Source organism: Pyrus communis, chromosome 16 (assembly GCF_041283825.1).
Source record: "Pyrus communis isolate YQ-2024b chromosome 16, ASM4128382v1, whole genome shotgun sequence".
NCBI classification, from domain to species: domain Eukaryota; kingdom Viridiplantae; phylum Streptophyta; class Magnoliopsida; order Rosales; family Rosaceae; genus Pyrus; species Pyrus communis.
In genome coordinates, this window is record NC_142580.1 from 15,198,932 (window position 1) to 15,225,353 (window position 26,422).

The 26,422-nt window shown below is 36.2% G+C and overlaps 2 protein-coding genes and 1 pseudogene across 3 annotated transcripts; all 3 read left to right on the forward strand.

Annotated features, from left to right (window-relative positions):
* The first annotated feature begins 889 nt into the window (after positions 1 to 889).
* LOC137731304 (casein kinase 1-like protein 10) lies at positions 890 to 7,851 on the forward strand. 2 transcript variants are annotated; one of them, XM_068470401.2, is made up of 14 exons: positions 890 to 1,734; positions 1,882 to 1,922; positions 2,776 to 2,845; positions 2,950 to 3,098; positions 3,181 to 3,276; positions 4,047 to 4,117; positions 4,922 to 4,983; positions 5,226 to 5,289; positions 5,389 to 5,473; positions 6,099 to 6,225; positions 6,357 to 6,430; positions 6,547 to 6,607; positions 6,843 to 6,973; positions 7,088 to 7,851. In XM_068470401.2, the coding sequence occupies exons 1-14, from the start codon at positions 1,659 to 1,661 to the stop codon at positions 7,364 to 7,366; spliced, it is 1,386 nt and encodes a 461-aa protein (XP_068326502.2). In that variant the 5' UTR covers positions 890 to 1,658; the 3' UTR covers positions 7,367 to 7,851. The 2 variants fall into 2 exon arrangements, with proteins under 2 accessions (XP_068326502.2, XP_068326501.2); XM_068470400.2 differs by having other exon boundaries at positions 941 to 1,734; positions 6,840 to 6,973.
* A 7,144-nt stretch (positions 7,852 to 14,995) lies between these two features.
* Positions 14,996 to 16,321, forward strand: LOC148690038 (protein FAR1-RELATED SEQUENCE 5-like; annotated as a pseudogene).
* Positions 16,322 to 20,835: 4,514 nt separating this feature from the next.
* Positions 20,836 to 21,465, forward strand: LOC148690039 (uncharacterized). Its single transcript, XM_088687164.1, has one exon. The coding sequence runs from the start codon at positions 20,836 to 20,838 to the stop codon at positions 21,463 to 21,465; it is 630 nt and encodes a 209-aa protein (XP_088543290.1).
* The last annotated feature ends 4,957 nt before the right edge of the window (positions 21,466 to 26,422 follow it).

The window sequence follows — 26,422 nt, forward strand, 5'->3', positions numbered from 1 at the left end:
TTTATAAGAATTAAGAAATGTCAACTATTATTTGGAAGTGTTTTTAGAATTAACAACGGTACTCTCAAAATTCCAAAAGAAAAAATATATTAAATATGTCATATCATGCAATAACGTGTACGATCATAAATTAATTGCGAGAAAAACTTACCTGTAACAAGTATATGCTTTAACAATTTGCCATAAAATGCTACTCATTATTTATTAGGAGAAAAAAGAATGTGCACAGGCGTTACACCTATCATTTTTGTTCATTTTACATGTAAGAAAGCAATGAATTTCATGTCACTATGACAATGTGTATAAAATCACAGCTCATTCCCGATAAAAACTCATCTGCAACAGGTGTATTTGCTGGTAACAAGTTATCAAGGAGAATTTTACCAAAAAAAAAGTTATCAAGGAGAAATTAAATAAGCACGTGTTACACATGCATGTGTTATTACTATTAGAAAATAGTGATTTCGTACAAGTTCCGACGCACTTGGGACTTCTTGTTTAAGTGAAATTTGATGCTTCGGACTCGGAGAGCTATCTAGTTAGACAATCAACCCCCAAACTAACATTTTCTATTTTGTTTATTTCCCACTTATTAAAAACAATCCAACCAAAAAAAATATTTATATAGAGTAAATAATAAAGTTAAATATAAGTTTTTTTTTTTTTTTTTTTTTTTTTTCAAAATGTGGGATAATTGATGGTAAGTTATGAATATCCATTATTTTCGGGTCCAAAAAAGGTCTGAGGAATTTCACTTTACTCGTGACCATAGTCAAGTAGACTCACAAATTTGAAGCATCAAACTTGAAATTCTCACATTTTTTTGTTTAGTAGGGAAGCGCAGTTGTAAGTTAAATGTAAGTTTCAATAATATCATATGTATTTCTATAAAAAAAAAAAAAAAAATATCATGTGTATTCTTACAATCATCCACTTTCTCATCCATTTTCCTTCCTATTCTTTTGTCTTCCTTCCCCTTTCCCCTCTCTATAATTCGAAATATTCCCCCTTTTCTTACACCGTCCAAATTTTCCCGAGAAAGTCATAACTTTCCCAGAAAACCCAAAACCCCTTATCCTCAACCCAGATCCAAAGATCCCTCCTTTCTTCCAAAAATTCATATTTTTCCCTTTTCCCTCCGTCAATAATCGCAGGCGATTGATTCCTTCACAGGCTCCATTCTTTTTCCACGCTGAAATGTTTTCCCATTTCATCTGAGAAATTGAATATAATTATCCGCCGAAGAAACCCTTTCTTCACATTCTTGCTGCAATTCTTCTCCCGGGAAAAAATGCCCAAAAATCCAGTTTTTGGCTCCACTGATTAGTGGGTTTCTTTTGGATATTCAAGTCTCATATCAATCTTGCGTATTTCGGACTGTAGGTTCAAGCATTCTTTTCGGAATTTCTGGATATAGAAGAAGGACTTTTGGGGGTTCTGTTGGAGCTGGAATTTGATGGATCTGCGATTGCATGCGAGGAATTGAGTGTTGAGTGGAATAGGAGAAGTTTGAGTCCGATCGCCGATGGGCTTTCGGAGCAGATTTGGTTCGTAGTTTAGTGTTGGACTGGGTTGTAAATTGGGGGGGGGGGGGTGAAGTGGGGGTGTGGTGGTTTGGGCCTTTTCTTGTATAGTATTTGATTGGGATTGTTCAGATCATGGAGCATGTAATTGGTGGGAAGTTTAAGCTAGGACGAAAGATCGGTAGTGGATCGTTCGGAGAGCTTTATTTGGGTATGCAATTTGTGTCACCAATTTTCGATTGTTCGGGGAATAAATATTGTTGTTTTAGTGGCATTGCTTGATTGTTTCACCTTTTTGAAATGTTGGCTTTGTTTTTCGGGTTTGAGAATATATTGGTTTGGTTTTGCTTTGTTTCAGGTATTAATGTACAAACTGGAGAGGAGGTAGCTGTTAAGCTGGTATGTCTTGGACGTTCATTGTTCTTAGTTTTAAATGAAAAGTTGTGGGAAGTTTGATTGTTTTCGTCAATAGTATTGAGCTTTTACACATTAAATGACATGATCAGTTTTTGATAATGTAATTGGTTAAATTTGACTTTGGTATGGGGTTGTGAATATACTAAAAGTCATTGATCATAAAAGAAAGTTGGTATAGGACTGTTAGATCATATGGAGTTGGTTGGGTTTTTAAGAATCTGAATACAGTAAGCATGCTCATATACTTGGATTAGCATTTTGCTCACCGCCATTTTGTGTGAGTTAATATGCATGTAAGAGCAAATGTATTCGTTTTGTGCTACTTTAAGTTCTAGAAATGTAGTACCTAGTTCTTGTTAGAATTTTTTCATTATCAATCTCTGCATTGACATCTACTTGTAGTACCTTATTCTGAGTGGTTTGTTATAGCATGTCCTAATTTGTGATCGTAGTTTAGCTTGGGATTGGGTATTTTAAAACTGAAGGATATTCATGCTGGTGAACAGAGTTGACAGATGTTCGAGATAGTGGAAAGATAGACGGAGCTAGTTGTAGTACTTTTATGAATTTCTTTTAGTTTACTGAGATGTGTGGTATTACTTGAGGTTAAGAATCCAATTGGGCTTCATTAAGTGATTGGCTTGAAAACATTGTTCCATGGTAATTAAATTTTGAAGCATAATGCAAAATTGAAGGAGTAGGTGCTCTATTGTTATCGTGTATTCTTTATTATGATTCAGATGTGTTTTGATGGTTCTTGATAGTAGTTAAAATTCACGTAGCACAAGAGTACTTACATCTAAACACTTTTTTTTTTTTTTTTTTGTTCTCTCAGGAATCAGTGAAGACAAAACACCCCCAGCTTCATTATGAGTCAAAGTTGTACATGCTTCTTCAAGGAGGAAGTGGGTTACTCTATTTTGTTTCTTTTTTTCTTTTCTTTTGTTGTGCATTCATGTGAATGTTCACTTTTAAAGCCAACTTAACTTTTGTATTTATATCTACTTAGCTGGTGTACCCCATCTTAAATGGTTCGGTGTTGAGGGTGAATACAATGTCATGGTTATCGACCTGCTTGGTCCCAGCCTTGAAGACCTCTTCAACTATTGCAATCGGAAGTTCTCTTTGAAGACAGTTTTGATGCTTGCAGATCAATTAGTAAGTTATCAAATTATTTCGAATGAGGGTTTATGTTGTTAACACGGCTGCCATGTTTATGCTTCTACATTATCTTCTGTAGATAAACAGAGTTGAGTACATGCACTCACGGGGATTTCTTCACCGTGATATAAAGCCTGACAACTTTTTAATGGGCCTGGGACGCAAAGCTAATCAGGTACTTGTAGTCTTTAGGGTGCTTCTGTCTGTAGTGGTCATCCTTAGTGTTTTAATGGATATTTTGGAATTTTTTTCGTATGAATATGAATGCATTGTGAATCATTCCTTTCCATTTAAGATTCTTTTTGTCACTTCCATTGAGATTTTGGATGCTTGAGACTGAATTTCATGGGGCAAAAGTCCGAATACCTAATAAGGCAAAAGTAGACCTTGTAAGAGAGTCATGGGTATTGCTCATGGTGATTATTGCATGAATGCATAAATTTGCAAGTTCTGCTGCTACTATTCACCCTTGAATATATACCACAAAAGCGATATAGAACCCCTAACTTTACTTGATTTTTAAAATTGTTGCCAGACATCTAATTAGAGCTATTACCTCCCATCTATTGTTCTGTGGTGGAGAATTGGCCTTTGTGTTTTCCTTTGTCATGGGAGTATCTTTGATGAGGCTTTTCTTTTTTCCTTACACTACTTTTGATTATTATGAGGGATATTATTTACTTACAGAGTCACAAATATCATGTATTTATCCATTGGCTATCCTTTACATAGTATCTGCCCTTTTTACATTTATATGTTTAGTGTAGTGTTTTTCATGATGGCTCAAACTTAAGAACTGGAACACCCGAATCTTATTATTGCTTTCATCTAGATTAATCATCTTGCCTAGCTCAAATGAAAGTGAGCGCAGCACTAAATCAACTACTCACTTTGTCTTCAGAACAGGTACTGAACAATTGTTTTCTGGGATTTTTTGTGCCACAGGTATATATCATTGATTATGGCCTTGCAAAAAAGTATAGAGATCTTCAAACGCACAAGCACATACCATACAGGTATCAGATATAAGAAATATTTGCAGTATTTTAGTTTGTCGTGCATCCCTAGTTTCTACTACATCTTGTCTAAAGAGGAAGAAGTTCAAATTTCCCCTCCCCATTTATTGTATTTTGTAAAAAGCTACACTTGTGTCTAGTGTTTAAAATGCTGAACAACACAGTTTGGGTTTCCCCAAGACCAACAAAGGGAATCAGTTTCTGGCATCTCGTAGATATGACTCAGAGATGCTTAGAGACGGGTTTGAAGGTCATATCACATTTGTGACAGCTGCACACTGTTTCCAATTCACATGTTTAATTGTTCCACAATTGATGGATGCTAAATTTTTACTGAGACTTGCATGTTATGATTTTATTTTTTTGCTCCTGAAATTTTATTGATATTTAACTGACATGGACATTCTTCGTCTTTGGTTGCATCATGTGGGGTGTCTGCTGGAATTTTTGAATTATTTAGAGACAAAAATAGTCATAATCGGATAATTCTTTTATCATGTTCTTACATACAAATTGTTATGTCCTTGTAAGGACCGTATCTATAATTTTACTGAACAGAAAAATGGCTTACAATTATATAACAATCCTTAAATTCTTACTTGGGTTTTTCAACAATGGGCAATTTAATGTTCTTATGTATTAACTTATCTTTTGTGTGTTTTCTTGGATTTGATCAAATCATTGTGGATAGAATTTTTAAGTAACCTCCTCTGATTATCAGAATATAAATATTATCCCTTTTTATTCTGCTTTACTTTTCGTTTTCTATTCTAGAAAAAGTTCTCATTGTGGCATTTCTGACAGGGAAAACAAGAATCTGACAGGAACTGCCCGCTATGCTAGTGTTAACACTCACCTTGGTGTTGGTTAGTCAACTTAAAGTTATTGGAATATTAATTTTAGGGGTGTGATATTCACACACCTTTTTTTACTTCTCACACATCCTTCTAATTTTCGGCCGTCGGATCGGATAAATTGAAGAAGATCAAGGGACATAAATCAAAAAGGGATGTGTGAGAAGTAAAAGGGGGTGTGTGGATAGCACACCCCTAATAATTTTAATATTAATTTTACAAATATTTAATTGTAATATTAATTTTATTTGCAGAGCAAAGCAGAAGGGATGATCTAGAATCTCTTGGTTATGTGCTCATGTATTTTCTGAGGGGGAGGTTGCATTCTTGTCCGAGAAGCTTAAATCACCAGTGTCCTGTGTTTATTTGTTTCTTGAACTTCACTCATTTAACTTGGTTGTATGATTACTGTTTCAGCCTTCCCTGGCAGGGCTTGAAAGCAGGTACAAAAAAGCAAAAATATGACAAGATCAGTGAGAAGAAGATGCTAACTCCAATTGAGGTATCAACACTTGCTTTATGTGCAGTGTTTAACAACTAACAAGACAGTATATTCTCTAATGGCATTTTGTACCATATTTGGTCGAAGAAAACTAGGAGTAATAGATAAGGTAGGAAGCATAGTAAATGGAGTGGCTTGAGAGGCGTTCCCCATCATGTTTGGTATACATCAAAAGGGGAAAGGCAGACATCTCTTTCCCATGCTTGGCATTCTAAGTAGAAGGGATGGAAAGATCACAACTGTATGAAGTCTGTTTTTATAATTTCTTTACGAAACCTAAACCTTAATGAGCAGTCAAACCAAAATATGCTTAACGAGGGTAAAACAGTAAAACTACAAGTCTACATCTTGTAGAAGTCAATGCCTTTGTATCCTTTGACACTTCGAATTTGTGGGAACCATTAAGATGGTGGGATCTCGTGACTTTCCATCCACCTAAAATGAGATTTTCAATCTTTATCTTCCTTTTCCACTCCACTCGTTTATGTGTTATGGTGTTTAGTTGTAACAGTGCAGTCACTGTTTATGAAATCATGGTTTTCTGTGATCTTGTTCTATTTTTCCAATTACTGTTTCTGACACTGTTTAACGAATGTATTTGAATTATTGATATTTTTCTCTACAGATGCTCTGCAAATCATATCCTTCAGAATTCACGTCATACTTCCATTATTGTCGATCATTACGCTTTGAGGACAAACCAGATTATTCATACCTGAAGAGGCTTTTCCGGGACCTTTTTATTCGAGAAGGTTAGCCCAAATTTTTAAGCCCAAATTTTTGTTCATATCTCAGAGGCATTCTTCTTTAAACATCATGATGAATCTAATTGGCTCTTAAAAACTATTAAAACCTAATTGGATGCTGATTATAACTGGTGCAGGGTATCAATTTGACTATGTATTTGATTGGACTATACTGAAGTATCCGCAAATTGGCTCCAGTTCTAGAACACGAGTCAGTACCTAATTAGGCAAATTTATTGTGGATTTTCTATGTAAAGAGGAAAATTCTTCATTTTTGTATGTGTTGGTAATGATTCTTGCTCCATATGGTTGCCTTTTTTTGTGCAGCCAAGTACAAAACCAGTTTTAAACCCTGGACCATCTGCAGAAAGAACAGAAAGGCCTACAGGTTGGTTATTTTCTCGAGCAAGGCCTGAATGCATCGATTTTTATTTACTTATATTCTGACAGATGCTTACAATTTTTTCTTTATCTGTCCTTGTATTTGAGTTCTCATTATCGCGTTTTATTTGTTTTATGAAAATATTATGGATGAACCATTTTCATTCAATGAAGATATGACAGTTCATTTTACTCATTTCATATGTTAATGTTTAACACGTATTTTTATATTTTTTTAGCAGTGGCGCAAGATTTTCGAGAAAAGTACTCAGGTGCAGTTGAGGCATTTTCTAGAAGGAATGGTTCTGGTTATGGCTATGGCGATCACTCCAGACATAGAGCAACTGATGATGCCCCGTCATCCAAGGACGTCGTGTGTTTTTCTAACATTTGTGTTGGATTTAGTCTCAAATGATTTTGAATGCTTATAATATTTCCTTACTATGGAGCCTAATGAAGTTGCACATTCCTTGCATGTTTCTTGCAGCAAGCTGACTCCGAAAGGGCTCGTAGTTCATCTAGAAATGGCAGTACTTCAAAGAGGCCAGTTATATCCAGCAGCCGGCCAAGCTCATCTGGTGAGCCCAGCGAGAGTCGGTCAAGCCGGCTGGTCTCAAGTAGTGGCCGCCTGTCCACCACCCAAAGGGTTCAACCTGGGTACGAGTCCAAAACATCTTTCACCCGAACATCCATCGCAAGAGGCGGCCGTGATGATACACTAAGGAGCTTTGAACTCCTTTCAATCGGCACGGGAAAGAGGAAGTGAAGTCTGATCCCTATGCTCGTGTCGAGATTCCTTGTTATCTTTATCTATCAAAGATGTCTCTCAGCACTAAAATGGTTTTGCAACAGTTTACTATGTATGTGTATCCATTGTTGGGTTGATTTCACAGTTGAAAAGCTCAATGAAGTTTCTCCTTAGACACTGCTACTACCCTAACACTTTTACCTTCTTCATGGTTTCTCGCGGTTACAACGCCATCCATCGGAGACTCTCCAAGAAAGAGATTCACCATCTCACTTCAGGGGATTGTCTATGTATATATATTTGAGATACTGGTCGGCTTTCGTACCCGAGAAAACTAAAACGCTACATAAAACGCGTGCCGACTGCTTATTGTGCATTATGCTCTATGTTTGTTCTACCACTCGTGTCGTCAACTTTCCTAGTTGAAATCTGGTGCAAATGATTTTTGTATTGTCTTTTATCTTCATTACTATTTGATGTGATAATAGTTTCAGATTTGTCTATTTTTTTGCAATGATTTTCTATGATTCATGAATTAAAATATGGATGGTTCGAGTTATTTAAGAAAATAGGGTTGCGCGTGGGGGTGGGGTATTTAAGCGCTAACCCGTTAGTAAATTAATACGGCACCAACGATTTGTCTAGACTCACTCTTCAATATTTCACATAATCTGAACAAATTATTTTATAGGCCATCATTGAAAGATTATCCTTGCAAAAATTCACTAAAATTAAAAAACCTTTAGTTGTCTAACTGTGAATTTATAAATAGATGAATGCAGTGTCGTTGATAAAAATACTTTTCTCCTTTACTGTACTAGAATAGGTTGTTTTCATGGCTTCTCTGTATAAATCTAAATTTGGTTTTGGTTGAGGAAAAAGAAAACCTAGTACCACTAGATAAGTTTACTTATGGGTTAGAAACTATGTTGTAGGTGGGTGTGAGACCAAAAACATTTTATTTATTTATTTATTTATTTTAAACTTTTTGGGGCCATCACCTACATTGCATATATGTCAGAAAAATGAAGAATTATATACATGGAATGAGTTCACCACAATTGTAGCGTTCCGATTCAATAATGGCTTTTTGGTTAAAATATAAATTGACATTGACATAACTCCTCACCTAATATTGAAAATTGATATAAGTGCCTTAGCCAAGCCAATAGCAATACGCAGAAGTGCCTTAGACAATCCAGCTAAGTGTAGTCCGATCGGAAAAGCTCAAGTCCAACACATAGGGTCTAATAAAAGGATTCAGAAAGTTTTTTCGACCCACATGCAGGCGACCAAGTCCCTAACGAACTTTCATTTAAGAATCACCAGGGATGAATCAACAATTTGGACTAGGAAAGAAATCCCTTCTTGGTTACACGTTGCACTATTGAAATCCTCTAACCTAAAATGGGGCAAGGTGAAAGAATAAATGGAATCAACAAACAAGATAACTCAAACATGTTAGACTAACATTAAAATCTGGAGGCTATTTTGAGTATGATTCAATAGTTTCTCATCCTTATTCCAATCAATGCATTCCGTAAGTCTAGGGCAAAAGGTTTTCCATGGGTTTAATATTTAATACCTCGTATTAGAGTAAGGTGGTACTCCGGATATCGCAATAAGAATCTTTATAAATACTAAGTTTGGGAGGTGATGTTTTTTCAAATCAACATCACCGGGAGGGGCTTTTGAGCTCTAACCTGGGCCCACAAGCTTACTCATGTTTCACCTTAGTACTTTTTACTTCGAAGTTAGCTTACTTTGGAAAGATTGACAGATTAAACTATATTTTGAGATTAGGAAGCAAAGGATGAAAAGTTCGAAGTGTTTTACTCTAACTGGCTAAATGACTTGAGTAAAATAAACTCAACAGTATATTCTAGCTGAGCACAGCCGGACTCCTCTTAGGATTAACGAATCTGACGGTTAAAATTAGTAAAGAATATTCTTGTTTTTCGTGCATGCGCAACAAATACAAACTTTCATCATTATGACTTTTATGGCATGGCGCTCGAGATTGCACATCTAAATTCGAAACGCCACCTCTACTCTGCAAAGAGTCGAATCACTATATGAAGATAGATGACTGAACGATATATATTCCAACTTACTCTGAAAGGAATGGTCTTCGGGTAACTATCAATCCTTAAGGGAACAAGTTGCATTTAAGATAGATAATTAGGGGCAACTGTGGGATCATAATTTTCCAGGGCTTAATTAAGTTGATCTGAATAACGTTACCTCAGAAATTCGGTTATGCACTAAGCTGCTCCGAGCAGAGCTGTATCAGACAGAACAACGGTGCCATCATCACTTTGTTCCAGGGCAATAGGCAAAGTCCAAAGCGACTTCGCTGGATGACCATGTTTGTTCCACAAGACACAAGATTCTATTCGGATAAGGACACAATCAGATTCCTCATAAGTCTTGAAGTTTCTACAATCTAGGAATTGACATGCACCGCAAGTAATCACACTTCTAAGACGACGCAATATCTAGTCATAGATATCCTCTAGGATTCTCCGGTTTAGTACAAGGATTCTATCCTAAAAATGTATCTCTCCTAGTCAGCATATATACACCCATCTAGGGTTCATCTCTAGTAATACATTTTAGCATCCTTATTCTCTTGCCCACTGTTTGAGTCTAAAACTGTTTACTAACTTGACCGTCGAAGGGCCTTTGACCAACACCCCGGGTCTTGGACTTACTCGCGATTGTTTCTTGTTTTGTAGGTTATTTGAATACGTGCCTCCTCATCCACACTAGTGTGCAGATTTAGTCCCAACATAATGCAAAAACTCAACTTGCCAAAGTTCCCATGCTTGCGGCTATTGTGGGGAAAGAATACCATCGGGCCAACAGGAAGGAAAAGAAAAGGGTGTGAAATTGGTATAAAAGGAATAACCTGTATATAAAAATAATAATCTGCTGGACTGACTAGTCAAGCCTGCTAGTCAGCTAAGATAGATATGTTAGTCAATAAATCAAAGATTAATAGACCAATTTCAGTTATCAAAAGTTATCTTAGTTAACAAGCCCTCAGTTTATTCCAAGTTATTAATGTGTCAAGTGAGCATGATTGTGAGCACATACTTATTGTAGCATGTATATGTATGTGAGATAAGTGATAAAAATAAATAATTTTGAACACAAGATGTTTTTGACCGGAAAAACCCACCTCTGGGTTAAAAAACCGGAGACTCTCCATTGAGTCTAATCTATTAGTATAATCAAGGTTCTTACAAAGTACCACGCAAAACTCATTCCTAGATTCTTATCTATGGAGCAGCTTTACCTTTGTGCAACCTTGCCTCACACAAGATGGATTCTTAAGTCTTCATGAAGTGGCAACTCCTCTTTAGCTCTTCACCTTGTGGCACCTAGACCAGCACATGAACTATGCATATGACAATGATATGCAGATCTGGATTCAAATGTCTAGTCAGTTTCTCCAGTCAAACTATTGAAGGAAAAAACTGCCAAGAATCCTAAAATGGGTCAGTTTTAAAGATTTGAAACTAGAAACACTTGACCACAAATTTAATGCAAAACCAAAGACAATGCAACCCTATTCTTCAATAATTGGGTGTTTAATGCATGAAGGAAAGTTTTGCAACTAGGGTTTCATAAATGAAGAACAAAGAGGAATGAAAGGTCTTAAAGCCTTTCGCTCTCTAACTTCTCTCCAGAAAATATAATCTAAAAACCCCAAAAAAAACTAAAGAACCAACTAGGGATCTTAACCCCAAAAGCTTTGGTTTGTTTTTCACCTATTAAGGACACATGTTGTCCTACAAACTGATCAGAAAAGATTAAGAGCTAAGATCTAACTATTGGCAGAAAGTTGTCAGGATGCCCATGTGGGTAGGTCTTAATTTGCGTGCCCAACTTGCTGGAAATATGTGTGCAAGCCTGATTAGACAACTAAACTAGTCAGAATGAAGCATGAATGTAGACGTGGAATGCATATGCATGAATAAACCTTTTGAAATTAGATGCGTCCCATCCTTGTGCATTTCTTCACAGCAGACATACCCCATAAACAGAAAACAGCCTAAAGCTAGATTGAGTATGTGGTACACTTACAATGTTGACAAGGAAAGCCAAACCTAAAAGTCTAGACTTCACAAGGTGTATGGGCTTGACCAACCCAACATTAGATAGAATCCACCAGGGGCAAACTACTTAAAAATTAATTTTGATGCGTTGTGTTAGTGACAAGGCTACTACAGGCTTTGTCATTAGGGATGACGATGGAAATCCCATCTTTGCTGGTGTGAGAAGCTTTGGAGAACATAATTTCTGTTGAGGAAGCTCTTGCTTTACGTGATGCCCTAAAAGCTGCAAGGAATAAGGAGTTTATGAATATTTGTGTGGAAGGTGATTCTAAATTTGTCATTGATGCGGTTGAAAACAAGCAAGACCCCTTGGAGACTACAATTTATTATCCAGGACATCAAATGGTTGGGGTCATTGTTTCAGTCAATTTCTTAGAAGCACATTTTTTCGGAAGATCAATTTTCTCACAGATGCTGTTACACTACTAATATTAGCAACATTTATATTTGGGATCACACTCTTCTTGTGAGTGCCAGTCATGATTATGTTTTTGATCTCTTCAGAATTGATTGTACATGTGGGTTCTCCCTTTAATTCATCTCTTTTTTAGTGAAGAAAAATTTGATTTGAGTGAATTTTTGTAAGGATGTTATGTGAACGAGAACCTAAACGAATGTTTATGTTGTATTAACTTGCTAACTTGTTAGCGTTTGAGCACTCTCATTAGGCATATTTCACACAAAGTAATCTCATGCACCGTTCAATTTAAAGATCATCACTCGAAATATACTCAATGCAAATTAGTCCATTGCAATAAAAAAATACCAACTTAAAATAGTACAAATATTAAAGGAAAAATTAGTATCCAGTCCCTAGTTACTACTCTTCATTGACTGAAACCTTATTAGTTTTCAGATTTTAATCCAAATCCCTAGCATTAATGTAATAATGAATTTACATGTCAGTTACATAATTTTTTATAATAAAAATTAACAATTGATTTAGAATTTTAATATTCACACTTTAATAAAACTCCTAACTAATTTTAGAATAATTTTGTACCTATTAGTTTAAAAATGTATGTATATATATATATAATCTATTCAATTTTTTATCCATTTTTAAACTTATATGGGTACATTATTTTTTCTTTGATTTGAGAATTTATCTATGTCAAGTTTAATCGAAAAAATTTATTAATGTTACCAAGCCTAATATTTATATATTTTTTTGTGTGGTTTTGAAGAATGTACCCATGTTTTGGTACAATAATTTTTTGGTTAATTTTGATGAATGTACCCATGTTTACACACACACACACACACACACACACACACACACACATATTCACACACTCACAATAGTATAATTTTTAATCTAATATTTTTAATCACACATGTAAGATCCCACATCGTCCAGGGGAGTGATCCTTACATGTATATTCTCATCCCTACCTAGCACGAGGCCTTTTGGGAGCTCACTGGCTTCGGGTTCTGCTGGAACTCCGAAGTTAAACGAGTAGCGTGCGAGAGCATTCCCAGGATGGGTGACCCATCGGGAAGTTCTCGTGTAAGTTCCCAAAAACAAAACCGTGAGGGCGTGGTTGGGGCCCAAAGCGGACAATATTGTGCTACGGTGGAGTCGGGCCCGGGAAGTGGTCCCACCCGGGCCGGGATGTGACAATTTGGTATCAGAGCCTAACCCTGGCCGTGGTGTGTCGACGAGGACGTTGAGCCCCTAAGGGGGGGTGGATTGTATGATCCCGCATCGCCCAAGAGAGTGATTCTTATATGTATATTCCTATCCCTACCTAGCACGAGGCCTTTTGGGAGTTCACTGGCTTCGGGTTCCATGGGAACTCCGAAGTTAAGCGAGTAGCGCGCAAGAGCACTTTCATGATGGGTGACCCACTGGGAAGTTCTTTTGTGAGTTCTTAGAAACAAAACTGTGAGGTTGTGGTTGGGGCCCAAAGCGGACAATATTGTGCTACAGTGGTGGAGCGGGCTCGGGATGCGGTGGACCCCGAGACGGGTTCCATGGGAACTCCGAAGTTAAGCGAGTAGCGCGCGAGAGCCCTCCCATGATGGGTGACCCACTGAGAAGTTCTCGTGTGAGTTCCTAGAAACAAAACCGTGAGGGCATGGTTGGGGTCCAAAGCGGATAATATCGCGCTACGGTGGTGGAGCGGACTCGGGATATGGTGGACTCAGGGCCGGGATGTGACACACTAATTATAGATTTTTTTATTTAAAATATCATTAATATAAACAACTATAAATTTCAATTTTTAATTTAAAAAATATAGTAACATACATAAAAATAAATTATCACATTAATTTCAGGGACTTCGATAAAAATTTGAAAACCAACAAGAATTCAGTAAAAAAATGTTCGTAGTTAGGGACCGCATCCAAAGTCTCCCAATATTAAAATACCCCCCTTAAGACCATCTCCAAGGGAGATGTTAAAAATGCCACATATACATATAACGGTAACAAATGACGTACTATTTACTCCAACCGAGATGTCAAAGATGACATGGAAAAGAAGTCTAAGCTGACATGGACAAAGAGAAGTAAAATTTGAAGTTGCCTTCAAATTTTATTTTTGCTATTTCCAAAGGCATTGTACTTGTCTTACCTTAAATGCTAGCATATTTAAGTATTAATTTACTGTTTTAAACCAACAACAACCCAACTTTTATTATTTTTGTTTTAAAAAAAACATAAATGAAGCAATAAAATTTGGCATACCGGGTGGAAGGAAAATATTGACAATATGTCAAATTGCCAAGTCAGTCTTCAAATTTAAATTTGATATTTTGAATATGACGTCTCCTTTAAAGATACTTTAAGAAACATAAACTTCAGCCCGTAATAGTTGCCAATCGCTTTTCTTTCGATTGGGCCTGGTGGCAACCCCCTACCCCAAGGCTGCCTTCTTTTTCCACCCACCTTCCATCCTTTCAAGGCTGAATTTCAACTCTTTTCCATCTCGGCAAGATCTAGATCCTCTCAATGTTTGTCTATCATGGTTTCGTATCTTCTTGGTCGATTAATTTTTTTTGTCTACTTCAGGTTTCTCAAGTAATCGAATATCTTGTTTTCTGAGTAGTTGGTATCCCGATGTACCAAGATTGTCTACCCTCCCACTTACCATCCCCTCCTACTTTTCTAGCCATTGATTTCATGTTTAGTTCATTTAATGTTCCAGAGTTTGCCACCTCACCAACAACTCCAAACCATCTTTAAAGCCCAGTTTCCTAACTTCTTTTTGCTGCCTTTCCCACCTCTAAAGCATCTTTTCTCCCGCCTCTTCCACTTTTCCTAAACTTCACCTCCCACTGATTCGACACCGCTGCATCTTCATTGGGTCTTCCTAGGTCTGTTTATGTAATTTTCTTTACTTGTTTTTGCTCCTTTTTGCTATTGGATTTGTATTTTCTTATTGATAACATGTTGGGGGTCCTCTTTTTCCGATTTAATGTGTCCCGTTATTTGTTCTTCTAAAGTAATTGAGAACAATTTTGAAGTATATTGGTTGATTAAAGCCCGCAACCTCCGTAAAGAAACAAACTTTGAAATGTTGATTGAAAATGATATACTGCAGATCTGATTGAAAATGATTGATTTTGAAGAAGCAAAAAATATCAACAATGATGACTCGAACGAATTCGACTGTACACTGAGGTGTGGTATGGAGTTTGATTCGCAAGAAGCAGCCTATAATTTACACAATGCCTACGGACGAAAAGTGGGATTTAGTATTAGAAAAGATCGTCACTACAAGAATAAGAAAACTAATGAAGTCACTTCAAGAATTTTTGCTTGTAGTAAGGAGGGTTTTCGGCTCCAAGATAAGCGGGATTACAAGACAAAGAAGCCAAGGGCAGAGACACGGACAGGTTGTCATGCTAAAATGGTTATTAAGTTGAATAGATTTAATGGAAGGTTTTTTGTGCATGAATTTGAGGAACAACACAATCATGCTCTTCAGAAACCAGAGTGTGCACATATGCTACCATCTCAGCAAAAAATATCAGACTCTCAAGCTGCTGAGTTAGACTTGGCAGAAGAATCTGGTATCGCACTTTGTTCGTCTTATGAGTTGATGGCTAAGCATGTTGGAGGAAGGGAATCTCTTGGTTATACAAAGGTTGATCAGAAGAACTATCTTTTGCCTAAAAGGCAAAGAAAAATGGTGTATAGTGAAGCAGGAAGCTTGTTGAGATATTTTCAAAGTAAGACAGTTGAAAATCCTTCATTTTTTTTTTTTTATGCCGTACAATTGGATAATGAAGAGCAAATAACCAATATATTCTGGGCGGATGCTAGATGTTGTTTCATTTGACACTACATATAAAACTAAACGTGCAGGTCGTCCGTTTACCATGTTTGCTGGCTTGAATCATCATCGAGAAATTGTAGTTTTTGGGGCAGCATTGATGTACGATGAAACTGCTCCCTCGTTTATTTGGTTATTTGAATTTTTTTTGGTAGCAATGTCTAACAAGGCTCCCCAAACCATTTTTACAGACCAAGATGCTGCTACGATGAATGCCATTCCACATGTGATGCCTGATACATATCATAGACTTTGCTTGTGTCATATGATGCAAAATGCACTACAGAATGTTAATTGTGTATTCAAGGGTAACAATGGGGTTAGAGAAGTCCTAAAAAGTTCATTGATGAATATGAGGATGAGGATGAGTTTTTAGTGGCTTGGGATGAATTGCTTGTGAACCATATTGTGCAGGGGAAAGTAAAGCCTTCAGATATATTTCAAGCATCTAATACCACGTGTAGTCAAGTAATGCTTTCAGATATATTTCATATATTTTTATTGCTATTGTTATGTTCTTGGTATAGTTTTCTTTGTATCCTTAAAAAACTATTGTAGGTTTGAATTTGAATGTAAGAGGTGACCACCAGAGATGAAGAGAGAAAGCCAACTTATTGTTTTTGCAAAAGCAGCTATGCTATACATAGAGATTGCAGAAAGCCAGCTTATAGTTATTTTGGACATTCTTGAGTCTGCATTACTAGAGGCTTAATTGAAAATTTTGCTTCTATTGTAAAGTACAAGAGGTTGTAGGCAAAGTTATTGAGTTAGATAGTTTTGGATCCTGTTGGTTTCTGCAAAACAAATTTTTTGTGTGTAAATTTGAATTTATAGATCCTGTGCTTATTAATATTGAATATGCAGAAAAGTTCTTGTAATGAAAGCATATATTGGCTTGAAATCTCATTTTCCAAGGCACTCTTACTTTTGTCTTAGCATCAAAACATGATATAAAACAAAGCAAAGTAAAATGCTTATAAAAAACAATGGTAGATTACACTTTCATACCTCAGGTTTAGGCTTTATTTCAATTCCTTACAACATTTTTAAAATATTTCACTTTCATACCTTAAGTACTATTTTATTTCAAAATAATACATCCGTTACATTTTTCATTCATTGATCCGTTAAATGCTGACGTGGCTGTCAAATGTTTATCAGGTGGTAAAAATAATAATTTTTAAATTTTTTTTCAAAAATACCTAAATTTTTACAAAAAAAAAAAAAAAAACAGGAACGACCCACATCTGCAAGAAGAAGAAGAAGAGGGAGGAAGAAAGGAAAATAATATAACCATGTGACCTACATCTGCAAGAACAAGAAGAAGAAGAGGGAGGAAGGAAGGAGAAAAAAAAAAAAATTGAGACTATCCCCCCGCCCTCCCCCCCCCCCCCCCAAGCGACCCACATCTGTAAGAAGAAGAAGAAGAGGGAGGAAGAAGGGGGAAAAAAATTGAGCGACCTGCATCTGCAACAGGAAGAATAATAGGAAGAGGAGGGAGGAAGAAAAGGGACTCCGGTGCCCTCCTTGTGCGACCCTCCCCCCGTCCACCCCCCGCGAGTCTGCGACCCTCCTCCCGGAAATGGATAGAAGGGGCGGGAAAAGCGGCAAAAAAAGTACACAAAATTGGGCTTTAAAGATGGTTGGAGTTGTTAGTGAGATGACTGGAATATTAAATTAACTAAACATGAAATTAATGGTTAAAAAAATAGAAAGGGAAAGAAAGAGATGGTAAGTAGGAGGACAAACAATACATTTCCGTATCCCGACACCTTTGCTCGACCTGTGTACAATAACACAATTAAGGCTAGTCTAATCTACGTGTCAACACCAATTCAGGTTCATTCAATTTGAGTTGATGTGACAGGTATTGATGGACTGTTTGTAAGCCACTTCGTGTTTGTGTGGTGTTGACTCCCTTGGGTGTATACTTGTAAAATTATGACTCCCTCTATTGGTTTGTGCAAAATATTACAATTCCTATTTGGATAAGAATCCTACACTAAGTACAATTGAAAATTATATATATACACACATACTCAATAATTAGAAAGATGATTCTGAAATATTTTCTCTTAGTTTAACGTGGCTGATGAAGAACTTTGGTAAGGAGATTAGTAGGACCAGTAGAAGGAAAATAACAAACAAGTGGCTGCTAAAGGCCAACTTTTCACAAACAAAGTGATGATCAAGTTCAATGTGGCATGTGAGCATAATAAACAAGATTAAAAGCAAGGTAAGTGGCATTAAGATTGTCAATGTAGAAGGACATGAAAATATAGGCGGATACCAATTTCATGAAGTAGAAAACAAATCCAGGTGGTTTCGACATAGGCATGAGCAAGAGCACGATATTAGAATTCAAACGATGGAGTGAGACATAGTCGGCTGATTTTTGGAGCACCAAAAACTGAGGTTAGAGCCAAGATAAACATGATAGCCAATGGTAGAACAATGAGTTTATAGAAAACTGGTCTAATCATTATTATCAGAGGAAGCAGATAACGTAACGAAAGCAAGCTGAGGAGTCAATGTGATGCCAAATTCCATAGTACACTTGACATAGCAGAGAATCCTCCATAATACCCTTGACATAGTAGAGAATCCGTTTGGCAGCAATCATATGATTATTGCAAGGTGAGCACATAATTTGGACAAGAAGAGTATTGACAAAAAAAAAAGGTCACAGTTAGTAAGAGTGAGTGATCAGACACTGTACGAAGCTAACCAACTCGTGATATGGAGTAGGAAAAGCCAGGTGAGACACATAAAATGTGAAGGAAATTTGGCGACAAGTGGCATAGAAGCAGGCTTGCATGTGAGCATGTCAAATTTTTGCTTCATCTAATTGCTGTGAAGACCAGTAGGGTCACATGTAACCTGTAAGCCAAAGAAATAACTTAGGAGACCCGAATCTTTGATGTCAAACTGTTGGGCAATAAGAGCAGCAAACTCAATAAGAAAAGCATCAGAGCTGCCAGTGATAAGAATGTCATCAACGTATAGTAACAAATAAATATTAGAGGAGGCACGGCAAAAAATAAACAGGGAAGAATGAGCTTGACTTCGCCGAAATTTGAAATGAAACAAGAAAGAATTAATCCGGTGAAACCAGGCACGGAAGAATTGTTTGAGGCCATACAAGGATTTCTGAAGATAGCATACATAATGTGGACAAGCAGGATCGACAAACCCCGAAGGTTGAGACATATAAATATCTTCCTGAGATGTTCATGCATAAATGCATTTTTCACATTTAATTGGCGGAAGCAGCCACACACGGGAAATAGAAGGTAGTGCATCAGACTCAGCGCAGCGCAGTACGGGATGGCTCGACGCTTGGCTGATCTGATATTGGGCTCCAGAGAAACAGTCCATTGAAGTCCCTATTGTTTGAAACCACCTAGCATATTTCATCCGCAGCGTGCTCTTTGAAGTTTGTATTGTTTTTTTATATTAAAATAAAAAAGCTATCGTTTCGTCAAAAAATATCATCACTCGAAGATCATCTTTACAAAAATATAGCTAAAGCAAACAACATTTAGACATTGAACAATTATAAACCAGACGAACAAAAATGTTCCCTATAAAAAATGAAAATTTTCCAATCTAAGAACATTGAAACGGTTTGATCAAAAAAATAAAAAAATAAAATAAAATAAAAAAACATTCACACGGTAAAACTATTTTTCGTTTTGGCTAATTAATTTGTTCGAATGATTTGATGAACGATTCAAATTATGAATGACATTGTAGAGTGAGCTCAAAAAAGTAGTTAACATGCTGTTAACTTACTAGTGTCAATCAGTACATTTTGCCACCACAGTGTGATCTAGTGGTTAGAAATGAATTTCAAATCCGTATTCCACATGACACGTCTTGAGTTAGATTCCTGGTGTTGGTGAATTGCACGATGGTGATCAAGGGAAGACTGAAATGCATATGTGAGTCTTTATGATCTTTGAAAAGATGAACTGATGTGACGAATCTTCTAATTGATCCCCTCTAAAAAAAATAAAAAACAGTACATTTTGCCAGTATCAGAGTTTAGTTGACTTGTACCTTTTCCTTACATAGCCGCTCAAATGATGAAAGTGGTTACATTTCCATTAAAGAGATACCTTTCTTAGTTGAAGAAATTAATGGTTTACTGAATTATCCATTTTGAATCATTAAGTGCCATGCCTTCCTCGCCCACACGAGATAAACACAACTCGCATCATTAATTCGAATTTATCATATTGCTTTAGGCGTGTGCTAATAATTATCTGTATTACTAAAAATCAGTCTTTGATTTCATAAATGGAATGAAATCCTACGACCAGATAAGCAGATACTATCTAACAGTTTGGAAGCTAGAGACTAGAGAGGAGCAGAGCATAAGACAAATACCATAATCTTTCGTCTGACAAAAAAAAATATAAAAAAAATACAGACAAATATCATGTACCAATTGATTTTCTTTCTTTAAAATTTTTTATTTGGATATTCAGCGGCAGAGGATATGGAAGGCCATTGAAATTCTTTTATAAACTACCAAAAAAATGTTAAATTTCATAATGAAATGACAGAAAAATGGATTTGAGTTAATCAATTTTTCTGTATTGATAGTGTTCTCAAATTTTTTGAAACAGTTTCGAAATTACTAATTTCTATTATTGTTCTCTCTTTTTATCTCGAGAAAATGTCTAACAGAAAAACTCTTTTGGCTATCCCATAGATTTTTCAATGAACACACTATATATTTTCTAAATTTTCATTTTTTCTTATTCATAAACCTTCCATTGTCACCCAAATACTCAGGTGATCTTTTGGTAACAAATTCAAGAGCATCATTGAGTCAAAGCTTTTTTGTAGAATGCATTAAATTTCTGTATAGACAACAAAACCTTTCATGGAAAATGTAATTAATTTGCATGCAACGACAAGTTACATGCCATTCTGGAATGGATAAAAATTGCATATAAATTCCTTCATACCCCAAGTATGTGCACCAACCCTTCCTAGAATCCCAGGGCTCCCAAAAGGAAAGAAACCCTGAAACCCTAATCCATTTTCTTCTCTTTCAAAGTTCAACCATGTCTCGCTACAACTGGAACTTGAGGCAAGGAAACATGCTTGGTTCGTCAGACCCTGCACCACCTAGGGCAACTGATCTAACACAAATTGCATGCAGACTATGTGACCGTGTGTTTATGAGCACCCAAGCTCTCATATCCCACATCGATTCTCACATGGGCGATGGTGACCGCACCACCGCGAGATTAAGGCAACTTAATAATCTTCCAAACAACATCAACGCCTTCATCTCGTCCAACGATCCGACCCGACCCGCTCCTATATTTCCATTGACCAACCCTTTTCATCAAAGAAGCCTTTTTCATGGTGCTAATAACCAAATTGGTTTTGCAACCCCGCCGCTGCCGCCGCCACAACCTCATGATCAACTTCCATGTGCACAACAACCACAAGCTCCTCATTATTCGTTGCCAAGAAACCCTAATGTTAACTCAGGAGCTGCTGCATCACATCACATGATGAAGCCATATGGTAATCAAATGGCACATGTGGTGGGGGAGGAGAACTATAGTGACTGTACCAGGCCGTTCCTCAGTCAGTTGGAGCGCCTTATTCCGTCAATTAATTTTGGGTTGGATGCTAGTGGTAACGCCAAATCTGATAATTTGGATTTGGCATTGAAACTTTGAATCATGCATGAACAATTATTTATTGTAGCCGTTTTTCTGAATTTCCAGTGTAGACAACAGAGCAATTCTTCGTTGTAGTTGTATACAATCAATATAACCGGTTGTATACATATATAATTATTAATTGTAGCTGTTTTTCTGTTCTAGTATAAACATCAGAATAATTTCGTTGTATATACAACCGATTGTATATATTATGGACTAATGTGATGTTAAATAATAATACTATGACCGTTTTCTTTCATGAAGTTCTGTTTTTGTGCAATCCCACTTTTTATGTATGAATAATCTTATCAATAGTTTGCACTCATTGACAAGTGAGATAGCATACGTACGCACAAATTATTGTGTGTCTGAAACATAAGGTGACAAGTTTTAATAGCGTACAACTAACAAGTGAACACACAAACAATATTTCTTTCTTGATTGAATTTTTAAGACCGTAATCATATACATATAATCTCCCCCCCCCCCTCCCCCCCTCCCCCCCCCCCCCCCCCCCCAAACACACACAGTCTTTGTCTCTCACTGAGTCGTTCTTAAGACCGTAATCGTATACAACTAATTATGTTGTTGTGGTAATGAATTTACCCTTTGTCCAAAAAAACAAACAATATTTATTTCTTTTATTTTTCTTCCTTTTTCCACAAATTAATAGAACTCTCATTGTCAACTAAAATCCTATAAAATATTCTCTAGTCAAATCTGATCATAAATAAATAATATGGATAGTAATGTAGTTTCACACAACCAAAATTTTGCTATTTTTTATTAAATCCTTACCTACATGTGATTTTAATATATTTAATTAAATAAATAATAAATAATAAATAAACCTCTCTCCCTACTCTCACATTCTCTCTTAGTCTCTTCCTCTCTCCTTCCATTTTGAAAACAAATGGCAAAAATGTTCACACACTTTGAATATGGGCATGTGCTAGTTATAAAAAAGGATGAGCCGCACAAGGACGAACCTTTTATAATCTCAAAAATTGCCCTTCTCCTATTAGAATTTCAAAAGTAAAAAAAAAAATTAATTAATAGAGTACAAAATAGTAAAATTACATCATTTGGAAAGACAATAAAAAGCACCCACCTAGTGGGATTATGCATGGGTGGTTAGTAAATTTATTAATTTTTAAAATATTTTAATAAAAATAATAATAACTAGCAAGTATAATTAAAAATAAATAATAAATAATATATTATCAAACAGAAAAATAAACAATAAAATAAAAAAGTCAATTGTCACACGTGTGACATCCCACATCGCCCAGAGGAGTGATCCTTAAATGTATATTCTCATCCTTACCTAGCGCGAGGCTTTTGAGAGCTCACTTGCTTCGGGTTCCGTAGGAACTTCGAAGTTAAGCGAGAAGAGGGCTAGAGCAATCCCATGATGGGTGACCCACTGGGAAGTTGCTCGTGAGTTCCCAAAAACAAAACCGTGAGGGAATGGTAAGCCCAAAGCGGACAATATTTCAGGTAACATAATTTCTGAATCCTTAATTGTTAACTATGGTTAATTTTCTGGGTTTAGCGATTTACGGTTATCTGCAATTTCCTATTCTCTCTGATTAATTTTCTAGATTTAGGAATTGAGGGTTTTCTGCAATCTCTGACCTTATTGGGTATTTCATAAATGTTTGAATTGGGCATTCAATTGAGCATTTCTTAATGTTTGAATTGGTAATTTGTGTATTGTGTAAATTTGCAGACATGCTGAACATCCAAAGGATCAGGTTAGCTTGAAGATTTTTTTATTTTATTTTATGTATTGTGTAAATTTGCAGACATGGTGAAATTTGAAGTTTTTAACTCAAAAAATTCTTTGTGGTTGTACTTTCAAACTGCTTGTGCTTAAATTAATTTCGTTGTGGTTTTTAACTCAAGTTTTTAACCCTAAAATGGCACTGATTGTGATAAAATTAATAGTTCTTGATTCCTATTATTATATGATGTAGACGTGGGATATTGGTTGAGATTTCTGGTGTATGACTATGAATTTTGAATTTGCCAGCCACCCTGTAATCTAATGTTTTGAGTTTCAAATTTGGTTTCTAGTAATTTGTTCTAACCAAAAAAAAAAAAAAAAAAAAAAAGTGATTGGATCTGTGGACCTATCTCGAACCAAATGAGTTGGGTTAGGTTCGGTTCCTAAGTTCTTGAAGCTTATATCTGGCCTTCCACGCCTTGTTACATTTTAAAACAGGTCCAGTTTGGTTCCTTCAAAATTGGGTCCGGCCTGTCCCGTGCCCACCCCTACTCGATATCTTAACAGGTCGTGTAGTATAAACACTCATTAAAATGGATGGGTAATATGATCCAACCTAAACTTGACCCGCACGACAAATCACTCTGTTCATAGGATTCACTTCCTTAGAAGTGGAAGAACACAGCACAAAATGATTGATATCTCAATCATTTCATCTCATGTGATTAATCTAGATTACTTTCGAAACTCGAAGTTCTTGGTCTAGTATACTAGTTTGGATGAGATATGGAATTGGAATGAGATTGTCATCGATGATGTTTTCAATTTTAGGGTTAACAGATACATACACCATAGGTTGATAAAATACATTTTACTTATGAGAGAGGTAATATGAAAATAAATAAAATAAAATCTACCTATTACCCACAAACTTTTGGTGAAGTCCATTAGCCGTTAGGAATTACATCCAAAATTGAAAGTTCCGTTAATATCATGCAAGGAAGCCTCATGTATGAGGTTAATTTTGTAAACTCATGAAATTTTATTGTTGTTGAAAATGCATCATGTTCATGTTTTAACAGAACCCTCATTGAAATCTGGGCTTTATCCTTCTGGTGATTGTAGAGACTGAAAAGTACGAATATATAGAGGATTAGGGCAAACAATTAAGGGGCATTTAGTAATACATTAGATTTTTGAATTTCGATTTGGAAGGGAACGAAGAGAAGGCAATGATGAAGCTGTTCTTTGCTCATATTTAATCAAAATTTGCAAGAAAGAAGCAGGAAAGAACCCCTTCCACGACATAGGGGTGATATATAATGACAAATTAACCTCACACGTAAGACTCACGTGCATTAATAACTGAGAGTTAACATAAATTTTAGTTTTGGGCGTAATTTCTAATGGACTTCTCCACAAAGATTTTAATCCTAATTTTTTTTATTTTTTATTTTTTAGTTTTTTACTATGGGAGCTATTTTCTGACTACCATATCATCACGGGCCAAATATTCAATTTAGCCTAATAAAAATTAGGTGATGTGGATAACCAGTGAGGCTAACAGATTGGACTAAACCCAACAATGATTCGCAAAATTGGACTTATATCAAGCTTATACTATTTTATATGAAGTGATTCCAAATTGTTCTGTACTTTTTAAAACATTTCAAATAACTACCTAATATTTTGGAAAGTGGACATTTGTTATGTTCACTAGTGTTTGGTTATGACATGGAGAATAATTATTATAGCGGGTTTTATGATCTCAAGTTATTCATGGAGCTTTGAACTTCCAAATTGGCGTAGTCTAGAAACATCATTGCTTAATGTTGGTAAAGTTATCACTTAAAGCTGGTGATCTAATAGATGTCTAAACTTTAAAATATTAAGTTGTTTATTTGGAATGTCTTAAAAGATTGGACTCTTTTGAAATCACCCCAAAAATTTGGATAGTCATCCATACTTAATCCTTAATTATAATTAATTATTATGTTACCTGGCTTATAATTTTTCAAATGAAAAATTAACAACAAAAAAGTTAAAGTGGGTAACATTTGGTCAAATTTCTAATATTAGGCAACTGTAATTTCCCACACATTCAAATCGGGTACCTTACCTCTCCTCCACTGTTTGTACTATATTCATGGCTTGCGATGAAATAGTTGAGTCTGTAATAATCTCCCTTTCCAAAAAGTTTACGAATTTTCTTCTAGACCAAGAACCTTTGATTGCGTTCATACATTTAGGGAGCTGAGTTTGAGGCCTCAATTATCCTCTAATATGGGGCCGGGGTACTAGATGTTAGTGATTAGATTACTGTTAACAAACTTTTGCACAAAAACATTAGATTTATTAATTAGTTTAGGGTTTCAAACTAGGGTTCATTGACACACCCTGACTTGGAAAGTCCACTTGGACATAGAATCGAGCTGTGCTGGCCGACACCTGGAAGGCGACGAAGCCATAAAATGTGATAGTGTATAATGTGATTAAATTTGAAGCGAACCCATTTTGCTTTAGTGAAACAACTTTTCTTTTCTTTCTTTGCTACCCCACTTTTGTGCTTATGTTGCTTTGTTTATTTTGTTGCAGCCATGCTATTTTTCAAGTGCTTTAAGAGTGATAAGCTTTGCGTGCCGTTAACTGGCCCTAAGGCGCTTGTTCTCCCTGCAAAAGACAACTTGATGCACATCAAGTGATAGAAGCATATTTATGCGACTTTGTTATCTTATTTCATTGCATTTACTTCGTTAATTTCTATTTATTTTGGTAATTTATGTTATTTTCGTATTATTGTAGGTCCAATTGGTAAAGATGATAATAAATGGCCAAATGAAGCAATTTGGAGTAGTTTTGGACTTGGATTGGATAGCATGCGTGTGGAGCAGTAGGGCTGGACGTTTTTGGTGTTTAAATGGTGCTAAAACCTTGGATTAGGAGGCGGCTTCCGGATAGTTCATCCACCTTGATGCCGATTGTGGTCATTGTTGACTTTGGCATGATGTTTATGGCCGACCCACCATCCACAAGCATGCGGTTGATTTTGTTCTCTCTCACGTACCCGGAGACAAAGAGATGACGGTTGTGAGGCTTTGATCCCAGCAGCAAGTCTTCATCAATGAAGTTGATTGCTTCATAGGCAGCACAGCATGAGGCATATTCAGGTGGCCGAAGCTTTAAGCCTACGTGCTTGGTTTTTTGCACCTTGTGGTCGTCAGGACTCGCCAAGACCGCTGCTAG